Consider the following 21,539-nt stretch of genomic DNA (forward strand, 5'->3'; position numbering starts at 1 on the left):
GCATCCTGGTGGGCTGCCACTGGAAGTCAGGTGTCTGTGGATCTGCAAAGGTGGGAAGCAGCACCTGGCCTTCCCCTAACTGGTGGAAGTGGCTCATCTTGTGTCTGTGCGGCTGGGCTGTGTCCCCCCAAACTAGGTGGCCTTTAGCCATGTTGCCTCGTGGGAGCCTGTTGGCTTGTGGCCTTCAGAAGGCCTGACCCTCACCAACATGCCTCTGTTGCTGCGTGAGGAGCCCTGTGAGACAGTAATGGTGGTGGGATGGGGCTCAAGCATTGAGGTGACCGCATGGGACAAAGCCCTGGGGTGGCAGTGAGCTGGAGATGATCTCCCTCTGTAGAACAACATTTCCAGTCACGTTCAGGCTGCTTCCCCCTCGGTTTCCCATGCGGGTGTCACCATGTAGGCCTTCCTCTCCCCCAAGGAAAGACATCGGCTGCGGTCGCCCTCTCCAGACATTATGGCACAGCCTGCTTGTCCATCGACTCGCTGGTGATGGAGGCCATCTCCAACAGGAGCAGCTCAGCTGGGCTCCATGCGAGGGAGCTGTGCCTCAGGGCTGCCATAGAGCAGAGCCACAAGGAGACGGAGGATGCTGGTATGTGCAGGCATGTGGTCAGAGCCACCCCAAGCACCCGTGACTACTGAATTACTCCATGTGAGCTGCTGCCCAGAGAGTTAGAAGGTGCCCAGTGCCATGGACGGAGCCCTGGCCAGCCCGATTTATGATTGGCAGCCCTACCAGCTTCAAGGGGCTGGAACTAGATGATCTCTCCAACCTGAGCCATTCTGCAATTCTATGGCTCTGTTAGTTGGCAGCGTGTAGAAGAGCAAAGCCAGCTCGCAAACCCTCTCTAGTTGTTTGAAATCTCTTCATTTCGAGGGCTCACACAGGGACGCTTCCTGCTGCCTGCAGGCTGCTTAGCACATGTCCCTTTTCCTGAGAGTGGTGAAGCACACCTGCATATTTCTCAGGGTTTTTATTATTTCCTCAAAGCTAAATTCAGCCAGCTCTCGGTGGCCATCAGGCAGAGCTGCTGCCTGTTTTAACGAGGAACAAGCCCTGTGAAGTGGCTCATTAAGCACTAGGTGCCTGGCTTGGAGAGTGATTTCACAAACATGAGAGAAAGGGAAGAATAGCCTCCCCGAGGAGCTTCAGATGAGAGGCATGCTGCAGACTGACTCTTTTCTCCAGAGATTTTTCGTATTTATGCCATCAGCTCATGGATGTTATGCTGTTCCCCACATGAGACCAGCAACTTTTAAGGTGTTTTGTTGGACAGCTGGTGCTCCTAGAAGAAGTGTAGACTGAGGGCAGGCATCAGCTTTAAAGGAAAGCTTTGCATTGCCAAGACTTGGGTTGGGAGAAGATGGGATGGGTTGGGATATCCAGCATGGAAAATGTAACTCCAGTGGAGATGGGTGATGGCAGCTGGGGCAAGGCTGAGCATGGGAGTATCTGTAGGAGAATGTAGGGTGTGGAAACAGTGGTCCTGAAGGGTGAACCCTTGGCTTGATCTCTAGGGGACATACCACACAGCTTTTTTTAGTGGTACTATTTAGTATTGAGTGGCAGGTGGATGGTTGGACTAGATGATCTCAGAGGTCTTTTCCAACCTTGATGATTTTATGATTTTATGGCTAACTGGTGCTGCCTGTGTGTTAGGAAGGACACAGTGTTGTGCACTGAACGGCTTGAAAAGCCAATCTCTAGGCCCTGCTGAGCTTCTGTCCCCTCTGCAGGTCAAAGCACAGACCCATCCGTCCCTCAGCTCGGTGCTGAGCCCAGGCGCAGCCTGGACATGAGCCAGTCCAGCTCTGGGGAAAAGACCAGCCTGCACTCCGTCAGCTCCCGCAGCCGGGCAAGCGCAGCAACAGGCAGGAGGAGATCAGAAAACCATGCGTCCCAGTCCCAGAAACAGCATCTCGCCGACCCAGCAGGCTCACAGGTGAAGAATGATTGCCCTGGTGATTCACGAGACCTTTCGAGTGTCTTTGAGTAGTGCTGGGTATAGTTCAGGCTGGGAAGAAAACCTCTGCTGGGCCATGTGTCTTGCTGGCAAGGTGCAGTCCTGATCAGCATGGCAGCTTGCAGGATGCTGTGTTACAAGTTGGGTTTGCTGCTGTCCCAGGGATGTGTCCCCCAGGGCTCTCTCCTGGAGCCCTCACCTCACAGCTTTGTTCTACCTCAGACCTTCTCTCCAAGTGCTTGCAGTTGCCTGGAGTTCTTCCAAGGGGTTTAATTTGTCTTCTGCAGGGCTCCTCCAGCTCTCATCGCCTCTCGCTGCTTCCCTGCGTCCCCACACAGCAGTGGCTGAGCATTGAAGGGAGCACGGCAGGAGAGGCAGGTTTGATGAGCTGCGTGCTGCCCGAGGACGTGCTGGGAGCCATCCTGTCAGAGAGACTGCAGGTATGGCACGTCCTCTGCTTTGGGGGTCAGGAGGGTGGGAGGCACTGAGAGGGGACAGCTGGAGGGAGTCCTGGGCTGCCAGCATCTTGGTGAAGATGCAGACGCCATCAGTTGGCAGAGCGCAGGAGCTTGTCTGAGCTGATGTATCTCTGAAAGAGTAGAAATGTGCTGGCACGGCTGCCCAGGGAGATGGGGGAGTCAGCATCCCTGGAGGTATTCAAGAAAAGGGTGGATGTGGCACAGGGGGACTTGGTCCAGAGCAATTAGGCATGGGAGGATGGCTGGACTAGGCGATCTTAGTGGTCTTTCTGACCTTTGTGATTCCGTGGTTTGGAGTACCAGCTCCCAGGTGATGACAACAAGATGGCTTGTGTCCTTGGACATCTGCATTTATTGCCAAGCTGAGAGCCTAGTGCATGCTGTTGCTGACTCTCTCTCTTCCTCTTTTTTGCTTTATTCCCAGCTGAGTGACTGCTACCAGGGAGTGGTCTTTGATGGCCTGGAGACCCTCTTTGCACGCAGCGTGGCGTCTGCTCTCCTCTGCCTGCTCAAAGCTGTCAACAACCGTCCTTACATCTATTTTGTGAACCTGTTCCAGGACTATGCCTCTTGGAAAGCCAAAGAGATGGCTGCAAAAGAGCAGGAAGGTGAGAATCATCTCCATACCTCTCAAATGTCCTCTCAAGCTCTCAGCCTTACTGTCGTGTCCGCCTGGACATAACCAACAGAACTTGTAAGAAATGTTTGGGTTTTTTTTTAATCCTTCCTTTAGTATCATGGTTCTATAATACTCTGTGATACCAACCTCCACTGAGGTTGGAAATGACCTCTAAGGTCACCTAGTCCCAGCTGCCCACATGCCTCAGTGCCGTGTCCCCTTGGCCCATGAACTCCTCCAGGGACAGTGACTCCCACCTCCTTGGCAGCTGTGCCAGTGCCCAAATGCTCTTTCAGAGGAGTTTTTCTTAATATCCAACCTTCTGCCTCAGCACAGCCAGCACTCACCTCACAGTTGTTTCAAGTATGTCTTCATGATATGCAAAACACCTGCCTTTCAATCTGTGTCTCCAAAGCTTGGGTGCAAGTGCAGGCTCTCATAGCATGGTACCTATCCTCCGTGCATCCTCCATGCTGGGACGTGGTTCTTGCAAAGCAGCACTCTGAGGCATTATCAAACCACAGCAGGTGTTGGGGCTCCCCACTATCAGCTTATCCTGAAGGGTCTGGGAAGGTTTGTGTGCTCATCCCCAGCACCAAGCCCTGTGTGTATCTGCTGATGGTTTCTTGTGTGTGCATGGAAGAACGGGAGCAGGAAGAAGTTGCCAGGAGAGAGAAAGCACGCCTTCAGGAGATGGATGAGGAGGAGTACGATGCCCTCACTGAGGAGCAGAAAGCTCAGTTTGATGACCATATACTACAAGTCCAGCGTGAGAGGAGGAGGTCTGTAAGCTTTACATGGGCAGCTCTCCAGTATGGTGTCCCTGAAGGGTTCCCCCATTCCCATCCCACATGGGGCTCCTGACCCACCTGCTGCTCTCTTCCCTTCCCTGTGCTGGGTGCAGGCAGGCTACTGGAGATTTGGTTGAGTGACACCACAGCAGGTCTCAGCTCTTTGTTCTGTCAAGGCTGAAGCTTGTTTCCCCAGGGGAGATGACTAGGGCTGCTTCAAATGGCTCTGATTTTCAGGACAGACGGCACAAGTTTCCTAGAGCAATAGCTAGGTAAAGTGTAGTTGCTCAGAGCCTGTTTTGCAGGAGGGCAATTACTGCAGCTTTTGCTTTCTGACTGAATGGTTGTCCTGTTGCTGGGCACCACTGAAAAGAACCCGGCTTTCAGCCTTTCCTCATACAGGAGATGCTCCAGAACCCGACCATCTCTGCAGCCCTCTGCTGGGCTCTCTGCAGCAGTTCCCTGTCTGCTTTGAACTGGGCAGCCCAGAACTGGGACCAGTGCTCTGGCTATGGCCCTCTCAGGGCACAGCACAGGGGAGGAGAACCTGTAGGGCTCCATTCCAGGCAGACCTTATTAGAGGAGGTGCACAATTTAGAATCACAGAGACATTAAGGTTGGAAAGGATCCTCTCAGATCCCCCAGTCCATCCCCAGCCCACCCCCACCATGCACACTGACCACATTCATCAGTGCCACATCCCCATGGTTCTGGGACATCTCCAGGGATGGTGACAGCCTGTGCCAGTGCCTCCCCAATCTTTTGGAGAATAAATTCTTCCTAATACCCAGCATGAACCTCCCCTGGTCAATGTGAGGCCACCTTTCATCCTATCATTATTACCTGGGAGATGAGACCGACCCCCAGTAGGTCCTGAATTTGGCCGCAGGCAGGCAGGCACGATCCATGTCATTCTGTTGTGACTCTCAGTGATGTATTCTGTTTGACTTGCTGAAGGAGGATGGAGCAGCTGGCTCGAGAGCTTGAGGAAAGGCAGAGGCAGGAACTAGAGCGCTTGAAGGAGGAAGAAGAGCTGAAGAAGAAGTCCAAGCGGGGAAGGAGAGAGCTTGGAAAAGAAAAAGACAGTGTCTTGGGGAAGAAAAGCCAGCCTGGAGGCAGACAGGTGAGTGGTTATACTATTGCAGTGATCATCAGCATCCCACAGGAACTGATTCAGTGCTTTGAAATACCCCTTTTCTCCTCTCCTGCCCAGAATGCCACCGCATCCACCAGCAACACCAACGCGTCCACCAGCAACCGCTCAGACACCAGCGAAGGGGTGGACAAAAAGGGGTCTACAAAGGAGCACCCAGACTCTGCTGTAGGTGACAAGGATGAGAAGAAAAAGTGTAACAAGGTCCCCCTGACGAATGCCAGCCCAGCAGCGCCTGTGCAACCCAGCACCACAGAGCAGGAGGAAGCCAAGGAGAAGACACTGAGCGACAGCGAGAAGATCTTGGCCACGAGGTTTAAGATCTATGAGGCGTCACAGAAAGATATCGCACATATTTTATCAAACTGGGACAGAGTTCAGGGCATTCTGGTGTCCTCTTGGAGCCAGGAGGAGGTTTGTCAGAGGACAGAAGAGCAGAGCAGGCATTTATCCAGACGCAAGAGCAGGAGGGACAGGGAGAAGGAGCGCCTGGAGAAGGAGCGGCAGGAAAAGGAGCGCCTGGAGAGGGAGAGGCAGGAGAAACTGAAGGCTCTCGAGGAATCCCAGGCACAGGCAGGGGAAGGTGCAGAAGGGTCAGCAAAAGGCCAGGCTGTCGGGGTGCCTTGCTTGGATATCCAGGTGCTGGACCCAGAGGATACTATTGGGAAGATCCTGAAGAGTGGAAAGCTGCCCCCAGCAGAGCAGGTAAAGCCCTCTTGGGGCTCAAGTGCTGAGGTCTGAGACCTGGTGCTTTGTGTCCCACCAAGTGACAGTGGCACAGAGCCTTGTCCCGTGCTGTGCTGTTGTTCCACTGCAGCTCCATGGCAGCTATGGGGTTGGGATGGTTCTCAGTTCTTCTCAAATGATGGAAAGAGGGAGTGCCATCCTGGCACTGTTCTGGAGCCCATCCACCCCAGTGTGCATAAAAAAGCACAGTACTCCATGTAAAAACACTGCTGAATTTTCAGTGTCTGAAAGGAAAGAGTGTGAGGATGAATGTGACCGAGAACTGATGGAGTTTTCTCTGATCTTTTAGATCCTGGATAGCCTGGGTCTGGGGCCCTCAGGGCCTCCCATTCCTCCGACTGCATTTTACTCTGTGATCCACTACCCAGAGAAGCGAGTGGCCCCAACGGGAGAAGCCCTCAAGCACTTCACCTTCATAATGCCAGAAGGTGCGATGGCAGAAGAAGAAAAGAAGGAATCAGAAAGTCTTGTGGATGCTCCCATCACGCCTACCACAAAGGTGCCAGGGCAAAGGGTTCGGGTGGGGGAGATGGAGAAGAACCACCGCAGACAAACAGTGATGGGCCCCATGTCTGCAGGAAGCCACAGCACATCCCTGGCCTGATTCAACTGAACAAACCCTGTTTGGGGGAAGGATGGGGGCTTTGGTGCAATCAGAAAAGAGATTTCATGGGCAAAACGAAGCCAAGTAAAGGAGAGCAAGGCAGTGGGCAGATGTGAAACCAATAGAAACTGGTCATTCATGGGTTCTCTTGCATGTTTGTCTACAAACCTGCAGCTTTCCTTCCAGGGCGGGGATGAATTAGGGCACGTCTCACTTTACTCTTCCTCTTCTTCCTCACCTGGTGCTCAGGTGTCAGAGGAGCAGCTCACCCCCACCAGAGGGAAAGCGAGGAAGGAAAAAACTGAGGGCAGCAAGGAGGTCAAGAAAGAGAAGCGGAGCTCTGCCCGGAGCAAGAAAAATCTCCATGGAACGGGCACGGGAACATCAACACATCCTGCTGATGTGGAGCAGAGCAGCGTGGACATGGCCCCCTCTCCAGCGAAGCCCATCAGGTGAGAGGGGAAGGAGAGCCATCTCACCAAATGGTTTGCCATTCCCACGGGCTGCTGGGTGGTGAGTCCCTGGCCCTGCTCTTTGTCTCATTGACCTGTCCCCAACATTCTGAAGTGTTTCTCTGTAACTGCCAGGCTGAGCAGCTGTCGGTGGATCGTGCCTGCCCATGGCCAGGTGGAGCTGAAGGTACACTTCACCTCCTCGGTGCTGGGCCAGTTTGACCAGACGATGAATTTTGAGGTGCTGGGGACAAAGCGACTGTACCAGCTGCACTGCAGGGGCATTTGTGTGTACCCCACCATCAGCCAGGACCCACGGTAAGGCTGCCCCATGCTCTGCTTCCCTACTTGGAGCAGGGGCTGCCTGTTGTACCCCAATGGCCACTTCCCACCACTTTACATCACCTTTGACATGAGTCCACCTGAGCACTACTGTCTCATCCAGCTTGGAGCTGGGAAGCTCTGCTGCTGAAGCTTATGGCTTCAGGTTGGAGCATCTCATAGCTCCTCACCTTCCCGTTTTCTCCCTCCTAGGGTGGTGTTTCCTCACCGAAGGAAGAGCAAAGCAGACAATGACATCATCTTCAAGCAGTATGTCATGAGCACGGGCGTGTTCCACTTTGGGCCACTGCTCTGTGGGAAGTCCAGAGACTGGTACGTACTGGTGGGCTGGCAGCTGGTCCTGGGTAGACGTCCCAATGGCCCAAGGTGACTTTGGGCAACTCATGTCCTGCCTCCACCTCTCAGCTTCCTCGTTTATGACAATGAACGTAATGGTGCTTTTTGAAGTGCTTTGAGCTGCATGGGCAGACTGGCCAAGCAATTATTCTGCCCGTAGCCTTATAAAATGTTGATTAATCTGTTACATTAGGCAGACTTTATGATTTGGCCTGCCAGCATGTGCGTGTGACCTGCAGAGGAATAACAGTGGGATTTATGAACCTGACTGCTGGATGAGGTCTGCCTGAAAAGCTGTCATTGTCACTGCTGGCGTGGTTCTATTTTTAATTTTGCTCTTTTTTTAATATCAGAAATGAAGCCCTTGCCTTCATGGGAGCCCTGGAGATCCAGTGATATTTTACAACCCTGGGAAATGAAATAAAAACCCTTTAAAAGCGAAAGGGCATCTTCAGGCAGCCTGATGAATGGACTCCGGTCTTGGTTTCCTTTGTAACCATTTTTTTTTTGCAAAAGCCTTTCTTGACACCCTGCAGGGAAAGGACCAGAGATGCAGGAAGGACCAGTGTGCCAGATGGCTTTTATTCTTGCGGGGACCCTTGAATTTTTGTTTTGCAAAGTGTTCTTTCTTTAAGTGCTTGTGCCTTGTCACACTGATGGGATTGGGGCACCAGGTGAAGGCACAGACATAGAAGTAACGGAAGGCTGAACACAGCATGCAGTGTGCTCCTTTTTCCTAGCCTGCTTGTTACTCTGTGGTGAGAGCAGCCTCTTGCTGCCAGCATGCAGAGCTTGCCTCGGTGGCTGATAGGCGCAGCGGTCCCAGCATTGCTGAAGCCTTCTCCCTTTGTGGATAGGTACAAGGCGCTGCCCTTCCCCAGCAACTGTGAGAAGATAACCATCCTCAACATCACCCCCTTGGAAGCAGAGGTGCATTTCTTCTTCGAGCACGATCTCAAAGCAGACACGTTCATTTTAGACCCTCCCAGCATGACGCTGAAACCCAAAGAGAAGCAGGTAGGAGGCGAGCGTGCAGAGATGCAGCACCCAGGAGCTGCTCTGCCTGCTCACCAGACCTCTTCGCTGTCTCTTTTTGGGGTTAGAAACTGAGCATTTGGGCATACCCCACTTTGGCCGGCCTCGTGGAAGACAAGCTCGTGTGCTGCATTAAGGACAACCCGGAGCCGGTGGTCTTCCGCTTGTGCTGCCAGGGGGTGCGGATAGAGCTGACGGTCAGCCCCAAGCACGTGAACTTTGGGAAGCTGCTGCTGCACAGGTCAGCCCTCAGCTGCTCTGCTAGCAGCAAGAGCCATCAGCCAGCCTTCAGCTTCTTTGGATTATAGGGTCCTAGATAGTTATGGTTGGAAGGACCTCTAAGATCTTCAAACCCAGCCGTCAACCCATCGCCACCAACTCAGAATCGTGCAGTCGTAGAATCACTGAGATTGGAACGCAACTCTCGGATCCCCAAGTCCAACCCCAGCCCACCCCCACCGCCCCCACTGCCCCGTCCCTCAGTGCCACATCCCCGCGCCTCTGGGACGCCTCCAGAGATGGAGGCTCCCCCACCTCTTGGGCAGCTGTGCCACCGCCTTGCTGCTCTTTCAGAGGTTTTTCCTAATATCCCATCTGACCTCCTTTGACCCAACTTAAGGCCGTTGCCTCTCATTCTTTCATCCTTTATGCCTATAAGTTGTTCTCTAGAGAGAGGGAGACCGATCTTTCAAAGGGGCCGTTGGCCAAATAGGAAGGATAGGGCTGCTCCAAGGTGCAAAGCAAGGTGCCTGTGCTGAGCATCTTGGTGTGCCTGCAGGAGGGACAGCAAGCAGCTGGTGCTGCGCAACCCCATGCTGCTGCCTGCAGCCTGGAGGCTCAGCGGGCTGGAGAACCTCGGCGAGGACTTCTGTGTGTCACAAACTGAAGGCACTGTGGAGCCCTGTGCAGAACTGGGTATCTATCTGTATTTCAAAGCCACAAAGGCTGTCAGCATTAAGAAGACCATCCGACTGGAGGTGAGGGGATGTTGCTGTCCTGAGTGGAGCAGGACAAGGCAACCAAGGGTGTCGGGGGTGGAGGTTGTGCTGGAAGGGTTACCTGCAAGGAGGGCAGAGGGGTGAGCATTTGTGAACTTCCTTTCTGCTTACAGACCCTTAGCAGCAAGAAAGGATGTCTTTGTGGCCATAGTTCTCTATGATTTAAATCACTGGTAGCCCTCCAAGTAGGGTATGCCATGGTGAAACCAGCCAGCTATCATTATCTACCAGTAGAACTTAGGAGAATTGTTCCTGCAGTGTTTGTTTCTTGCTGCTTTAGGTTTCAGATGCAGAAAACATCCTGGGGATTGTTCAGATAGAAAATATCCAAATCCAAGCAGAAGCCTATGATGTTGCTCTGAGCATCACCATTGCCAAAGGTCAGTGGATGCCCCAAACCAAACCAGATGCATTTCATTGCATGCAACCAAAACACCTGGGAGGGGTTGGGGTGGAATCATAGAATCATTCAGGTTTGAAAAGACCTTTTTAAGGTCATCTAGTCCAACCATCCACCTGCCACCAATATTGCCTCCTAACCATGTCCCTCCCATGGTTCTCAAACACCTTCAGGACGATGGCTTCACCACCTCCTCAGGCACCTTGTTCTAATGCCTCACCACACTTTCAGAGACCTTTTTCCTAACACAGGCATGTAAGTGTGGCCATAAAGCACGTGTCCTTCAAGCTGCGTGGCATGAAGCACCGTCAGGGCAGAGAGAGCCTTGAGCCTCTTATGTCCCAGCTTTGAAATGTGTCATTTCCCACGCAGATTGATTTGGGTTTGCCGAAATGACAGCAATGTGAAAAAGCAGTTGGCAGCTCCTGAAGGCACAGCAGAGCATGGGGAGTAGTTGAAACTGTGCTTGGAAGCAAGGAGGTGGAAACTGGGCTCCTTGTCTGCTAAACCCTGCAGATATTTTCTAAGCAAGAGAAAGGGCAACAGAGCAGTTAAACTTCCAGGCTGGGAAGGGTGCTGAGGATTTTGTCCCACTTGAGAGCCTCAGATAGGCATCTTGCAGCCCACAGCAACTCAGATCTTGGCCATCTCTCACCCCTTATGGGATTTCTGCAGGTATGGATGGCAACGTGGATTTTGGAGTCATTAGGGTGCAGGACGATGCAAAGCAAATGTTAACCCTGAAGAACAAAGGGAAGTATGAGATTGCATACAGGTGAGCGACTGCTTGGGCCACCTTGTCTGTCCTTGCTTTTAGGATGTGTTCATTTCTCTTTACGAAACTCTTTAAATGAGGGAATGAGAAAGTCAGTGTTGAAGTGAGATTGGAGCACTTTTGGTCTGCAGTCTGCCAAAATCTGGGGATGGCAGAGATGGACTCTTTTGACTCTTTCCCTCTTTCTTTTTCTCTTTCTTTTTTTCCTAAAGGTCCTGGCTGTGTTGCTGCTACCTACCTATAACCAAAGAGGTCTTTGTCTCTTCCCTTTGTCCCCAGCTTCACGTTTGAAAATGCAGATACTGACATTCCAAACTTGGCATCCCACTTTGCCATCCTGCCACAGAGAGGGGTGCTGGCTGCCTCGGAGCGCCCTGTGCACGTCCATCTGGTCTTCCACCCCAAGGCAGAAATAAATATTGAGGACAAACCCATCCTGAAGTGCCAGGTGAGCTACTCCAGGCAGGTGGGTGGCTGCTCACACCCAGGATGTGTGTCTCCTGGAAGGAGAGGTTTCAGCTGGGAAATCCTCTCTTAGATACATGCAACGTAATCTTTAGAAGGTGTTGGTGATGCTTCCCAAGCAGAGCTGAAAATCTGGCTCTGGAGGAGGCATTGAACAGGGCTAATAGGCTAAAGGTGACGTGGGGTGACAGGAGGGGGCATGGGGCTCCTCGCTGTGTTACCAAACCTTCCTCTGGCTGCAGGTGATTGAGCCCAGCCTCTGTGAAGGAGGGGAGACCATCGCCATCATCCCAGTGAAGGTGTCTGCCAAGGCCATGTTCAGCAAGTACAGCATCACCCCAGCCTCGTTCATTGATTTCGGGACTGTGGTGAGTGGCACCAAGAAAACTTGCAGCTTCATCCTGGAAAACAGAGGCAGCCTTGATTTCAAGTTCCAAATCTACAAAGCAGAGCAAGATGCATCTGGGCCAAGAAGGAAAAGGTGGGTGAAGCTCTGCAGTGCCTGTCCCAGTCATGAGAGTGTGGCTGGTGATCAAAGGGACCCAAAAATGCCTCAGCTGCCCTGTGAGTAGGACAGAGTTGGTGGTAAAGCTGATCTACCCATGGCCATCACCAGGCAACCCTTGTGGATCCATCAGGAACACGAGTGTAGGAAGGCTTCCCTCCGTGGCCAGAAGGTTCTGGCCTTGGAGGATGGCAAGGAGCTCAGCACGATGGATAATTCTGCTTTCTCCTCACAGTGTCAATCATGGGATGTCCAACCACTCTAATGACGATGAAAGCATCGACAAAGTGCCCAACTCTGGGAAGCAAAACAGGCAGTCTCTGCAGAAGGACACGAACCCCTTCATGCAGGTGGGTGGCCACGGGTTGGGATACAGTCACGTAGTGGGGCTGCCTCTGGGCCTTGGGTCACCCCTCAGTGACTGGAGGCCAGGGGGTGGCATGCTCCTTGCTGGGGACAGCCAAGGCAAGGCTGCGAGTCATCAGCCTCTCTGGGGCTCTGTCTGCAGGCACGCTTGACCCTTGGCATGTTCACGGTGTACCCTGGCTTTGGCTCCATCCACCCTGGGGGCCAGCAGACCATCACAGTGGATTGCCAGGCAGAGCCAGTGGGGATGTGCGAGGCGCATCTATCAATCAATATCTGTGACAGAGACCCCAAGGACAACCCTGTTGGCATCCCCTACACCCTGCTGGCCGAGTCCTGCCTTCCAGGTATACACCACCTACAGGTTGCTATAGCCAAGTCCAACAGTAGGAGAGGGCAGGAGGAATATGTGGAAGGGCAAGCAGAAAGTAAAGTCCTGGTGCCTGGGCTCCCAGGATGAGTCTTACAGCCTTCTGGGTCCACGTAACCTCAGCAGGAGTGCTTCTCAGTCCTCTTTTCTTCTCGCAGCATTTGTAGTTGATGACATAGGTTCCATCTTCGAGGAGCATCGTATCTGCAGCAACGCCAACCTGTGCCACATCCTGCAGACTGTGCAGGACGAAGGGGTGTTCATCACAGATGAGAATAAGTTCATCTTCACCAACGTTCTGGTTGGGCACCGGGCCTCAGCCCGCTTCAAGATCCGCAATGTGGGCAAAGTCCCCTGTGATGTGGTCCTCTCCATCAAGCCCATCTCCACTAAGGTAAGAAAAGGGTGAGGTGATTGCTCCTCTTTTAAGGAGGGAGCCTGCCTTGCTTTCTGGATTCGTCTTGCCTGCTCTAGTCCAGCTCTGTGCAGACAAAGTTACAGGGGAGAGCAACAGCCCCTGGGTTGTGTCCAGCACATCTCAAGGTTTTGGCTCATTCCTCCAGGTCTGTGGAGGGAGACCTGAACCCTTCTGGATATCTCTAGGAAGCACATCGAAGGGTCTTTTCTACTGGGGCCAATGTGTCTGGGCTCCAAGGAGGCCGTTTCTTCAGGCTCCTTGTTTTTCTTCTCTTTGAAGGTCAATTCTAGATTATTTGCAGAGTTTTCCATGCGCCTCCTGCTCTCCTGGGCTTTATGGCAGCTCCCTGTCTAAGGCCAGCATTACTTTGGTGTCTCCCCTTGAGACGGAGGTGTCCTGTCCCCTGCTCCCTGATGCATGTGTGAATTGGGCTGCGCTGCGTGGAAGCTTTTATGTCCTAACACCAATCCGTGTGCTCCCCTCCAGCAGAACAGCCGCATCAGTGACATCTTTGAGGTGGATCCCATTCAGATGTGTGTGCCCAGCCATTCTCACGCCTTTGCTACAGTGACCTTCACTCCACAAACGATGCAGAACTACCAGTGCACTTTTGAGGCTTGCCTTGAAACCCAGGCAAGGTAACACAGCCTCTGAGATGGTAGGGGGACGATGAAGTGCTTTCTGTGCCACGTTATTTCCTCCTGGCTCCTGTGCTAAGGATGTGGGAGGAGGGGGACAAGGGGGCTGTATAAACACCAGCCAATAACGATTTCTCCTTTGCCCCTCCTGCAGCCCAGTGGCAATTAAAACAGAAAGCCTGACATTTGATATCAGTGGGGAGGGGAACCTGCCTCGGGTGACAGTCCTGCGCCCAGTGCTTCGCAACAAGAGGGGGAACCCTCTGCTCCTCTTCAAGAAGCTGCTGCTTGGTGATTCAGAAAAGCTCGCTCTGGTCCTTCAGAACAATGGCATCATACCTGTCCAGGTGAGGGGCTGCTGGGGGAATGCATCAGCTACTCTGGGAGCAAGTTCTTGTCCCATGGAGGAGAAAGCATGGCACAGACTTGCTGCTACGCTGTGCGTCTCCTCTCCATTCCCCTCCTATCTCATATGTGGAAATGCATGGCGTCCTACTTACATTATATTCTATTTTATCACATCTTATTGCAGTTTAATTAAGCTTGACTGTAGTTTAATTCCATTCTGCTCATTTACTATTTCCCAGTGAGGAACCAGCAGTAGTTCAGTCTTTGGGCTGTCCTGCACTCTCACTGTTGTGGCAGTGCTCTGTGTTCCCTTTTCTCAGTTGCTGATAGATATGTTGGATGAAGCGAGAGTTTTCTTCCTGAAAGCCAGGCCCACCACGCACTGCATCTACCAGGCCGCAGACACAAAGGAGGATTCTACTGGAGAAGGTGAATGCATTAGCCGTGAAGTGTGGGCATCCACACGGGTTGGACAGTAGGATAAAATTCTTCTACAAAAGAGCAGTGATGCAGTGGCACAGCTGCCCAGGGAGAGGGGGAGTCACCATCGCTGGGGTGTCCCAGAGCCATGGGGATGTGGCACTGAGGGACGTGGGCAGTGGGCATGGTGGGGTGGGGTTGGGCTTAGGGACCTGAGAGCTCTTTTTCACCCAATCTTAATGATTCTGTTATTCTAAATATGTGCCAGGCTCAAGGTTTGCCAAGCAGCAGCTAGATGTTAGGCACTGACTGGAGGAGATTCAGGAGCCAGGTGTTAACCAGGCTTTGAGACACTTAAGGCTGTGTGTGCTGTCATCATAGCCCTGTGAGCATAAGGGGAACATGCAGAGCCTTTAGGTGGGAGCACCTGTGCTTAGAGACAGCTGGGTTTCAACCACTTCTTCCTATTATATCCCAAGGAAGAATTTCCTCTGAACAGATCTATCGCTGTCTCTAATTTCACTGGTGCAGGGAGAAAGCCCCACACTGCCTCCTGTGTCCTACATCATGGGGAATCAGCAGAGTTTGACGTGCTTTTCAAACCCAACCTGCCCCAGCGTGTGGAAGGGCAGATCCACCTGTCTGTGGTAGACAACCCCTATGAGGAGACCAACATCCAGCTGGTGGGTGAGGGCTACGAGGATGATTTCACACTAGATAACATCCACGGGCTTGTGGCAGACAGCTTTGAGGAGAACACTGAAGGCAATGTGGAGGAGGACATAATTGAAGGTAAGAGAATTCAAGCGGACATCTCTGGCAGGGCCACAGGAAGTCTGTGTGCATGTGATACAGCGTGGAGATGAAGGCCGTGTTCAAGCATGTGCTCTCTATATGAGCAATCCTGTGCTGTCACCACCAGACCTGATGGGAGGAGTCAGGCGGGGTGGATGGACCTCACTGCACACTGACATCTCTTGCTGTCCTCCTTAACAGCTGGCAGAGTGGATCACATCCAGTTTGGGGACTGTCACATTGGGAAGCCCTACCAGGTGACCTTCACGATCACCAACCGCAGCCGGGCGGAGGCGATGCGGTTCGAGTGGCTGGCAGGCCCCCCCTTCCACTTCTCACCCCAGGTGAGTGCTGGCAGCTTTGCCTTTCCCACTGCCCAGGCAGACTTCTGGGAGCTACCAGTGACTTTCCAACTACTGGTGCTGCTTTTCAGTGCCGGGAGATGCAAACCAGAGCTTAGTCTCCTACAACAAGCTCCTTCTTGCTGTAGGAGACGGTATCTTTGCGTCACAGCCCCTTTGCTGATGGTCCTTCTTTGCCAGTGATTCTTGGCTGCCATTCTCCCTAGGTGGGACACCTCCATGCTGGCTGTGCTAAGGACATCACAGTGACCTTGAAGTCGGATGTTGCAGTCACCTGCCAAGCACAGCTTGTGAAGTGTAAGGTGGCCAGGATCTCCTTCCAGCTGCCAGCAGAGCAGGTCTCCGACTGGGACGACCGCCTGCACACTGTCAGATGGGTGGATGCCACCAGGGGGGAGGCAGCTATGTGGCCAGTCAAGAGGAAGGTAAGAAGTACAGCAGCAAAAGCCAACCCATAAAAACAGATGCCTACAGCAGCAAAGCCACCGTCTGCTGGCTCAGCAGCTCCTGCTTCCTCCTGAAGCATGAGTATGATGGTCTTACAGGAGTCCAGAGAACTAGCATCTTCAGAAGCTCTTGGTCAAGCACCAAGTAATATTAGAGCTTTTCAATTTGCTAATTTTACAGTAACTGTAAAATTACTGAAGGAAAACCAAGCCCGAAAAGAATGACACATAGTCAGTAATTCACTATTCCACACCTTTGAGAATGGAAGAATGTAGCTAACCAGGCAGCTTCCAGCCCTCTGAAGAGCTCCTCAGAGAACCAAGCTTGTCATCTCTTCCTTGTGGTTTCCAGAATCATTTGGGGTTTCTGGAGAACTCCTGCCCCAAGCTGAGGCCCTGCTATCAATTAGCTTTCAAACCTGATGACAGCATGCTGGTGAGCATGGCTTGGCAACCTTGCCCATGGCAAGGAGTTGGAAGTAGATGATCTTTAAAGTCCCTCCAACCCCAGCTGTTCCATGATTCTGTACACTCTTACCTTGAGTGATGGTTCTTCCCTGGTTTCTGAACTATTATAAGACCTCTAAGTTGTTTTTTTTTCTCCGTCAGAGCATCAGCAGCCAGAGATTTCCCTAATGATCTCATTCCCTTCCCAAGGTGTCTGTGTGGCTGTTGTCCCACACGTGACATTCGGAAGGCACTTTCAAGGAGAGATGGTACTTAGATTTGCTCACTCTTTGAGTTCTCTGCCCACGGGGCTCCAACAGAGAAGCTTAATCCTAATATAGAGACCTGTCATATTTACTGGGGGCCAGGACAAATGTCAGACATTCTATGGGATTTAAACGTGGGGGCTGATAACTGGTCGTAGACCACATGGGCATATCCACAGCCGTGCTGGTGACCGCTTTGAGCAGCACTGTTTATCTAATAAATAGGAATGGTCCTTCCTAGCTCCGGTATGGAGCTGAGCTTTGCTTTGGAGTCTTGGAAGCTCTCTGCTCAGTGATTCTTCCTTGTCCTCTTTGGAGGTGATCGAGACAGACCCAGAACCAGCTCACACCATCCTGGAGAAGAGCAGCCGTGAAGTAGAACTTCGCCTGAGTGCTGTCATTGATTATGCTGACTTCCAAGTGGATGTGGACTCAATTCAGTTCAAGGAGACCTTGCTGTTCCAGACAAGGAGATTCCCGTGAGTGGTGGAGGTGGAGCAGGGGCTGCTCCAAAGGCAGCTGCCCATTTGAGATGCAAGGCTGGAATAAACCGCTTGGATTGAATCCCTCAGGCACCACATCTGCACCTTCCTCTTGAACTTCTAAGCTTGTAAATATTTCCTCAGTGACAGCCTTCATTGGTTGTTACTTTTTTTTTTCTCCTTGTTTTTCAGTTTCCGGCTGTCCAATACAGGAAATGTGTCCCTGGAATACACCTGGATGGCAGCCATGGGGGATGAGAGAGCGGCGAGCCCAGCTGGGCTGGAAGGTACAGCACCGGCTCTGCTGGCAGCTTGGGGTGCCTGGCATCCATTGAATGTGCTCACCTCCCTGTCTGTCTGTCCTGATGTTGGTTCCTTTCCCAGCATGCTTGTGCTGAAGCTGATTTATTGGGCTGTGCCATCGGTCGTCTTGGGCACTGGTTATGGAAGTCAGAGAATCGTAGTATCGTTACGGTTGGAAAAGACCACTGGGATTAGCTAGTTCAACCACTGATGCTGTCCTTGATGGAATGAGGTTGTCCAACGTGACACAGTGCTCAGAAATGTTCCCAGCTGGTGCAGTGCACTGCTCTACCATAAGTTGGCACAGCTTTGACCTGGGCCAACTCACTCAGTAGTTCCTGGAAATGCATAGGGGTGAACGCTGACCAGAAGCCATTCCACAGGAGAAGTTTTCCTTTAGCAACTCAGTTCTGGAGATGAAGAGAGTTTGATGGGATTTCCCTCATGAAAGCAAATGTCCCACTAAGCTCTTCCTTCCCACAGGACGTTGCCTCTCCTCCATGTCTGTTGCCTCTGTGAAGCTCCCATTTGGCCAGCTGGGCCATGGCCTGGAGCACACCTCATCCACCCTGAGCTCACCCACAAGCCTTGGCCATGCCACCCCAGTGTTCTTTGTTGAGCCTCCCGGTGGCACCATCCCTGCTGGCCAGGAGCAGCTCTTCCAGATGAAGTTCTGCCCGGTGTACGTGGGGAAGTTTAAGAGCTGCATGATCTGCAGGTAGGGAACAGCCAGGAATGGCAACTCTTGAACTCGTGCTGCTTTGCCTCCACTGGGGGGTGGCATGCAGACCTGGGGACAGCCAGCCTCAGAGGGCCAGCAGGAATAACCAGCATGCAGGAGTGAGCAAAGGTGATTATCTGGCCTTGGTGGAAGCAGGTATGGAGACAGCGGAAGGAGACGTTTTATAAAATATTAAGCTCTTCTTGTGTTGTAGCATCTGGAATGGGAGATCCAGAAAGGCTGCCTAGGGACCAGTGAAAGCTAAATAGCCTTCTTTATCAGACAAGCACAACCTTCCTGTCTACATAGAAACTTGTGTTCTTCTGTAGACACACAGCTGTTCCCACTTCGACCATCTCAGCTTTGCACTTCTGCTGGAATTTCTTGCACTAAGAATGCAATACAAGCAGCTGTCTGTCTGTCTGGGAACAACGTTCTTAATATCATTCTTTCTAGCATTCCTAACCTGAAGCCAAATCAGAAGGGCCCAGAAGTGGTTGTGGAGGGGAAAAGCCAGATGCCACACTGCCACTTTGAACTGAAGGATTCTGACTACATCACTGCAAAGAGGCGCAAACCAGAGCTGCCAGAGCCCAGAGGGGCAGTGCTAGACCTGAAGACCAGAGTAATTGAGTTTGCAGCAACTGGGGTTGGCAGCAGGAACAGCAGGTAGGTGTGGGCATGGCTTCTGTTAATGGCCTCTTGTCACCTTCCTTAAGCAGAGACATCTCCAGCCCTGTGGCATATCTGTACCATGTCTGTGTTGTGCTGACACGTGGCCACCAGTCTGCTGTGGGGCTGGAACAAGCTGCTGAAGAACAAGTGGCCAGTTTTTCCTTCTCTTTGCCCTTCAATGAACACAGCTGATAGTGTGTGCTCAGCTCCTCAGCATGGGGTTGAGCTAAGAGAACCCCATCTAGCCTGTGCTGTGGGGCAGTACAACATTGGTCCCTTCCAAGAGCATCTTTGAGACGTTCTTGCTCCTTTGACATACCAGCCAGACAGGATCATTGAAGGCTGCAGCCACAACAGACAGTATCATCTTCCAAAGGAGTCTTGTTGGACCTGATTTAACCATTTTTAAGGTTCAAGAGTTTGGCTATATCCTTTCTATAATTTCTTTCTGGGTAACTGGCATTATTTCCACCTAGGAGACAAACACTGCTTGCAGAAAGCAGATGAAATGTTCATGTTCCCAGCATTGTCCACCTGCACCCAACATCTGGATGATGTCCAGACTGGCAGTGCTTGATGTCTGCTGCAGGATGGGATTATTAACGTCCTGCTGCCACCTTAGCAGTCTTTTTCACTTTGTGTGCCCAGGACCTTCAAGGTGATGAACCCAACCAGTTCTGCATACTCCTTCCAATGGACATGCCAGGACCCTGAAGCCCCACCAGGACAGAGAGCTTTCTTCTGCCTCACAGAAAGAGGGCAGATCCAGCCTGGGAAGAAAGCAGAGGTGGGTGCAGAAAAGGAAGAGGGTTGGCCCTGTAGATATATGCCAGTTTGACACCAGCTGTGTCTAATCTGGGTGTCTGGTCTCACTGTGAGCTTGCTTTAGGCAAAGTCATGAAGAAACTATTGACTGGAGTTGGCAGAAAACCTGTTCTTACACTGCCAACATCTGCCATGCCTTTGGGCTGTAGTAAGTGTCACAGTGACCTGCCTCTGAGCTGGGAGCTTTCTGGGATTTCTCTATGGTACAACCTGCGCTTCCTTCCCTCACCCCTGCCAAGGGCAGCAACACTCCTTCATTTGCCTCTTTCTCCTCAGATCAAGTTTGAATTCATCCCCCGACATCTGGATATCACCGAGTCCTTCTGGGTCTTTACAATCCCTGAGAAGAGCATGTCAGTCCTGTTCCTGCTGGTGGGACACAGCACCGAACCACTGGTGACTCTGGACAGGTCCCACCTGAACCTCCATTTGCTGTTAGTTGGTGAGCACGTGGTTGTGCCTTATACACTCAGACATGTGCTGATCCAGTTCTGTTGTTCGAGCCAAACTCCCAAAAGGAAGCTGGAAATGGGAGCTGGCACTTGTGAGCAGGTCAGCCAGCTCCTGGACCTGATCGTAGGAGGAAGAGGGAGGGGAAGGGAAGAAGACATGGGTGTTGGGGGCACGGTGTGTGGCTGAGGCTTCCAGGAGAGGATTTGGGAAGTGATGCCAGGAAGACCAGGGGGTGAGAAGCTGGTTTCCATGCTCTCATCCTGAGCATGCCATGCTGCAAACTTCCACCGGGCTCAGCATGCGGGCAGGAGCACACTGTGCCGTGGTGGCCGTGCTGCCAGAGGGTTTTCAGAGACTGATCTGTTCTTTTTCCAGGGCACAAAGTACATCAGACCGTCTACATGATCAACAGTGAGAAGGAGGCTTTCGCCTTTGCTTTCAGAGAAAGCTCGCTCTTCTCAGAGAGATGTGGCACCTCGGTGAAAGTAGAGCCCATGGAAGGCTCCATTGCTCCCCTTTCGAGGTAATGAGGCAGTGTGATGGGCTACCAGGCCAAATTCCCTCTCCCACCAGCCAAATGTTGCATGGTCACTTTGCTTTGGAGGCTTTCTCCCCTCTGCAGTCACCAGGTGACACTCAACAATGGCACATATCCGCCTTGGTTCATTCCCTCCCCAAAGGAGCACCAGGAACCTGCAGGTTTTGCTGTCCTGTGGCTGTTTGGGTTATCCTGGTCTTATGGGCCCCCTTCCCAGAGAAGCTCAGACTTGGATCTTCCGGTTTTGATGACAAAATCATGTTTTGAGGCTTTAACCATCTGATCTCCCAAGCCAGCAGCTGTCCAGCCAATACCACAGATCCACCAGGGCTGTGCCTGCTCACAGCCTGCTCGGGTGCTGCATTAGCTCCAGGCAGCTTTGCCTTGTTTTAAAAGATGCTGAGCTTTGCAACAGAGCACTATGCACAGCTGCTGGCTTCTTCCAGACCTAGAGCCTTGCTGCAGCCACTGCACGCTGCTCTCCCAAGGACCAATGCAGTACAGGGCCAAGAAAAGCCATCAGAGAGTGAATGGAGCCAAAAATGGGTTTTCTCTCCCCAGATATCCCATTAAAATTGCCTTTACACCGACTCTGGAAGGAGAGGTGGTCTTCAACCTCAAATGCGACGTCAAGAGGAAGACAGAGCCCCTCTCCCTGAATATCAAGGCCACTGGCTACAGCATGAGTGTGTCTGTCAGGTGCGAGAACAGCGATGGCGGTGTGACTGAGCTCAGTGCACAGGAGGTCAACGTCATTGACTTCAAGGAGGTGAGCAGCTCCCCTTGCTCCGCATGGTCCTGCAAGATGGAACCTCAACCAGGAGCTTTGCAGAAGTGTTTGAGCAGGAGGGAAGACGTTTCATAAAGTCACTGAGGTTGGAGAAGACTGCTAAGGTCATTGAGTCCAACCGTCAGCCCATCCCCACTGTGCCACTGCCCGTGTCCCTCAGTGCCACATCCCTGTGGTTTTTGTGCACCTCCAGGGATTGTGACTCCCC

At 52.3% G+C, this 21,539-nt stretch overlaps 1 protein-coding gene across 1 annotated transcript in view; it reads left to right on the forward strand.

Annotated features, from left to right (window-relative positions):
• Positions 1 to 21,539, forward strand: part of HYDIN (HYDIN axonemal central pair apparatus protein) — a 115,967-nt gene that overhangs the window by 86,029 nt on the left and 8,399 nt on the right. Inside the window, exons 40-74 of the mRNA XM_052685441.1 lie at positions 422 to 595; positions 1,741 to 1,946; positions 2,255 to 2,407; positions 2,871 to 3,054; positions 3,709 to 3,847; positions 4,814 to 4,979; positions 5,070 to 5,714; positions 6,046 to 6,255; positions 6,610 to 6,812; positions 6,948 to 7,130; positions 7,347 to 7,466; positions 8,348 to 8,507; positions 8,594 to 8,766; positions 9,304 to 9,502; positions 9,804 to 9,903; positions 10,599 to 10,698; positions 10,978 to 11,146; positions 11,406 to 11,644; positions 11,904 to 12,018; positions 12,177 to 12,381; positions 12,563 to 12,798; positions 13,309 to 13,460; positions 13,615 to 13,807; positions 14,129 to 14,237; positions 14,760 to 15,020; positions 15,225 to 15,367; positions 15,592 to 15,810; positions 16,863 to 17,023; positions 17,219 to 17,313; positions 17,813 to 18,047; positions 18,507 to 18,719; positions 19,374 to 19,512; positions 19,827 to 19,992; positions 20,379 to 20,526; positions 21,103 to 21,310. Coding sequence (XP_052541401.1) covers positions 422 to 595; positions 1,741 to 1,946; positions 2,255 to 2,407; positions 2,871 to 3,054; positions 3,709 to 3,847; positions 4,814 to 4,979; positions 5,070 to 5,714; positions 6,046 to 6,255; positions 6,610 to 6,812; positions 6,948 to 7,130; positions 7,347 to 7,466; positions 8,348 to 8,507; positions 8,594 to 8,766; positions 9,304 to 9,502; positions 9,804 to 9,903; positions 10,599 to 10,698; positions 10,978 to 11,146; positions 11,406 to 11,644; positions 11,904 to 12,018; positions 12,177 to 12,381; positions 12,563 to 12,798; positions 13,309 to 13,460; positions 13,615 to 13,807; positions 14,129 to 14,237; positions 14,760 to 15,020; positions 15,225 to 15,367; positions 15,592 to 15,810; positions 16,863 to 17,023; positions 17,219 to 17,313; positions 17,813 to 18,047; positions 18,507 to 18,719; positions 19,374 to 19,512; positions 19,827 to 19,992; positions 20,379 to 20,526; positions 21,103 to 21,310 — 6,521 coding nt within the window. The remainder of the gene's footprint in view (positions 1 to 421; positions 596 to 1,740; positions 1,947 to 2,254; positions 2,408 to 2,870; positions 3,055 to 3,708; positions 3,848 to 4,813; positions 4,980 to 5,069; positions 5,715 to 6,045; positions 6,256 to 6,609; positions 6,813 to 6,947; positions 7,131 to 7,346; positions 7,467 to 8,347; positions 8,508 to 8,593; positions 8,767 to 9,303; positions 9,503 to 9,803; positions 9,904 to 10,598; positions 10,699 to 10,977; positions 11,147 to 11,405; positions 11,645 to 11,903; positions 12,019 to 12,176; positions 12,382 to 12,562; positions 12,799 to 13,308; positions 13,461 to 13,614; positions 13,808 to 14,128; positions 14,238 to 14,759; positions 15,021 to 15,224; positions 15,368 to 15,591; positions 15,811 to 16,862; positions 17,024 to 17,218; positions 17,314 to 17,812; positions 18,048 to 18,506; positions 18,720 to 19,373; positions 19,513 to 19,826; positions 19,993 to 20,378; positions 20,527 to 21,102; positions 21,311 to 21,539) is intronic.

The sequence above is a fragment of the Tympanuchus pallidicinctus genome, unplaced genomic scaffold, assembly GCF_026119805.1.
Source record: "Tympanuchus pallidicinctus isolate F22 unplaced genomic scaffold, pur_lepc_1.0 scaffold22, whole genome shotgun sequence".
In the NCBI taxonomy this organism is placed as follows: Eukaryota; Metazoa; Chordata; class Aves; order Galliformes; family Phasianidae; genus Tympanuchus; species Tympanuchus pallidicinctus.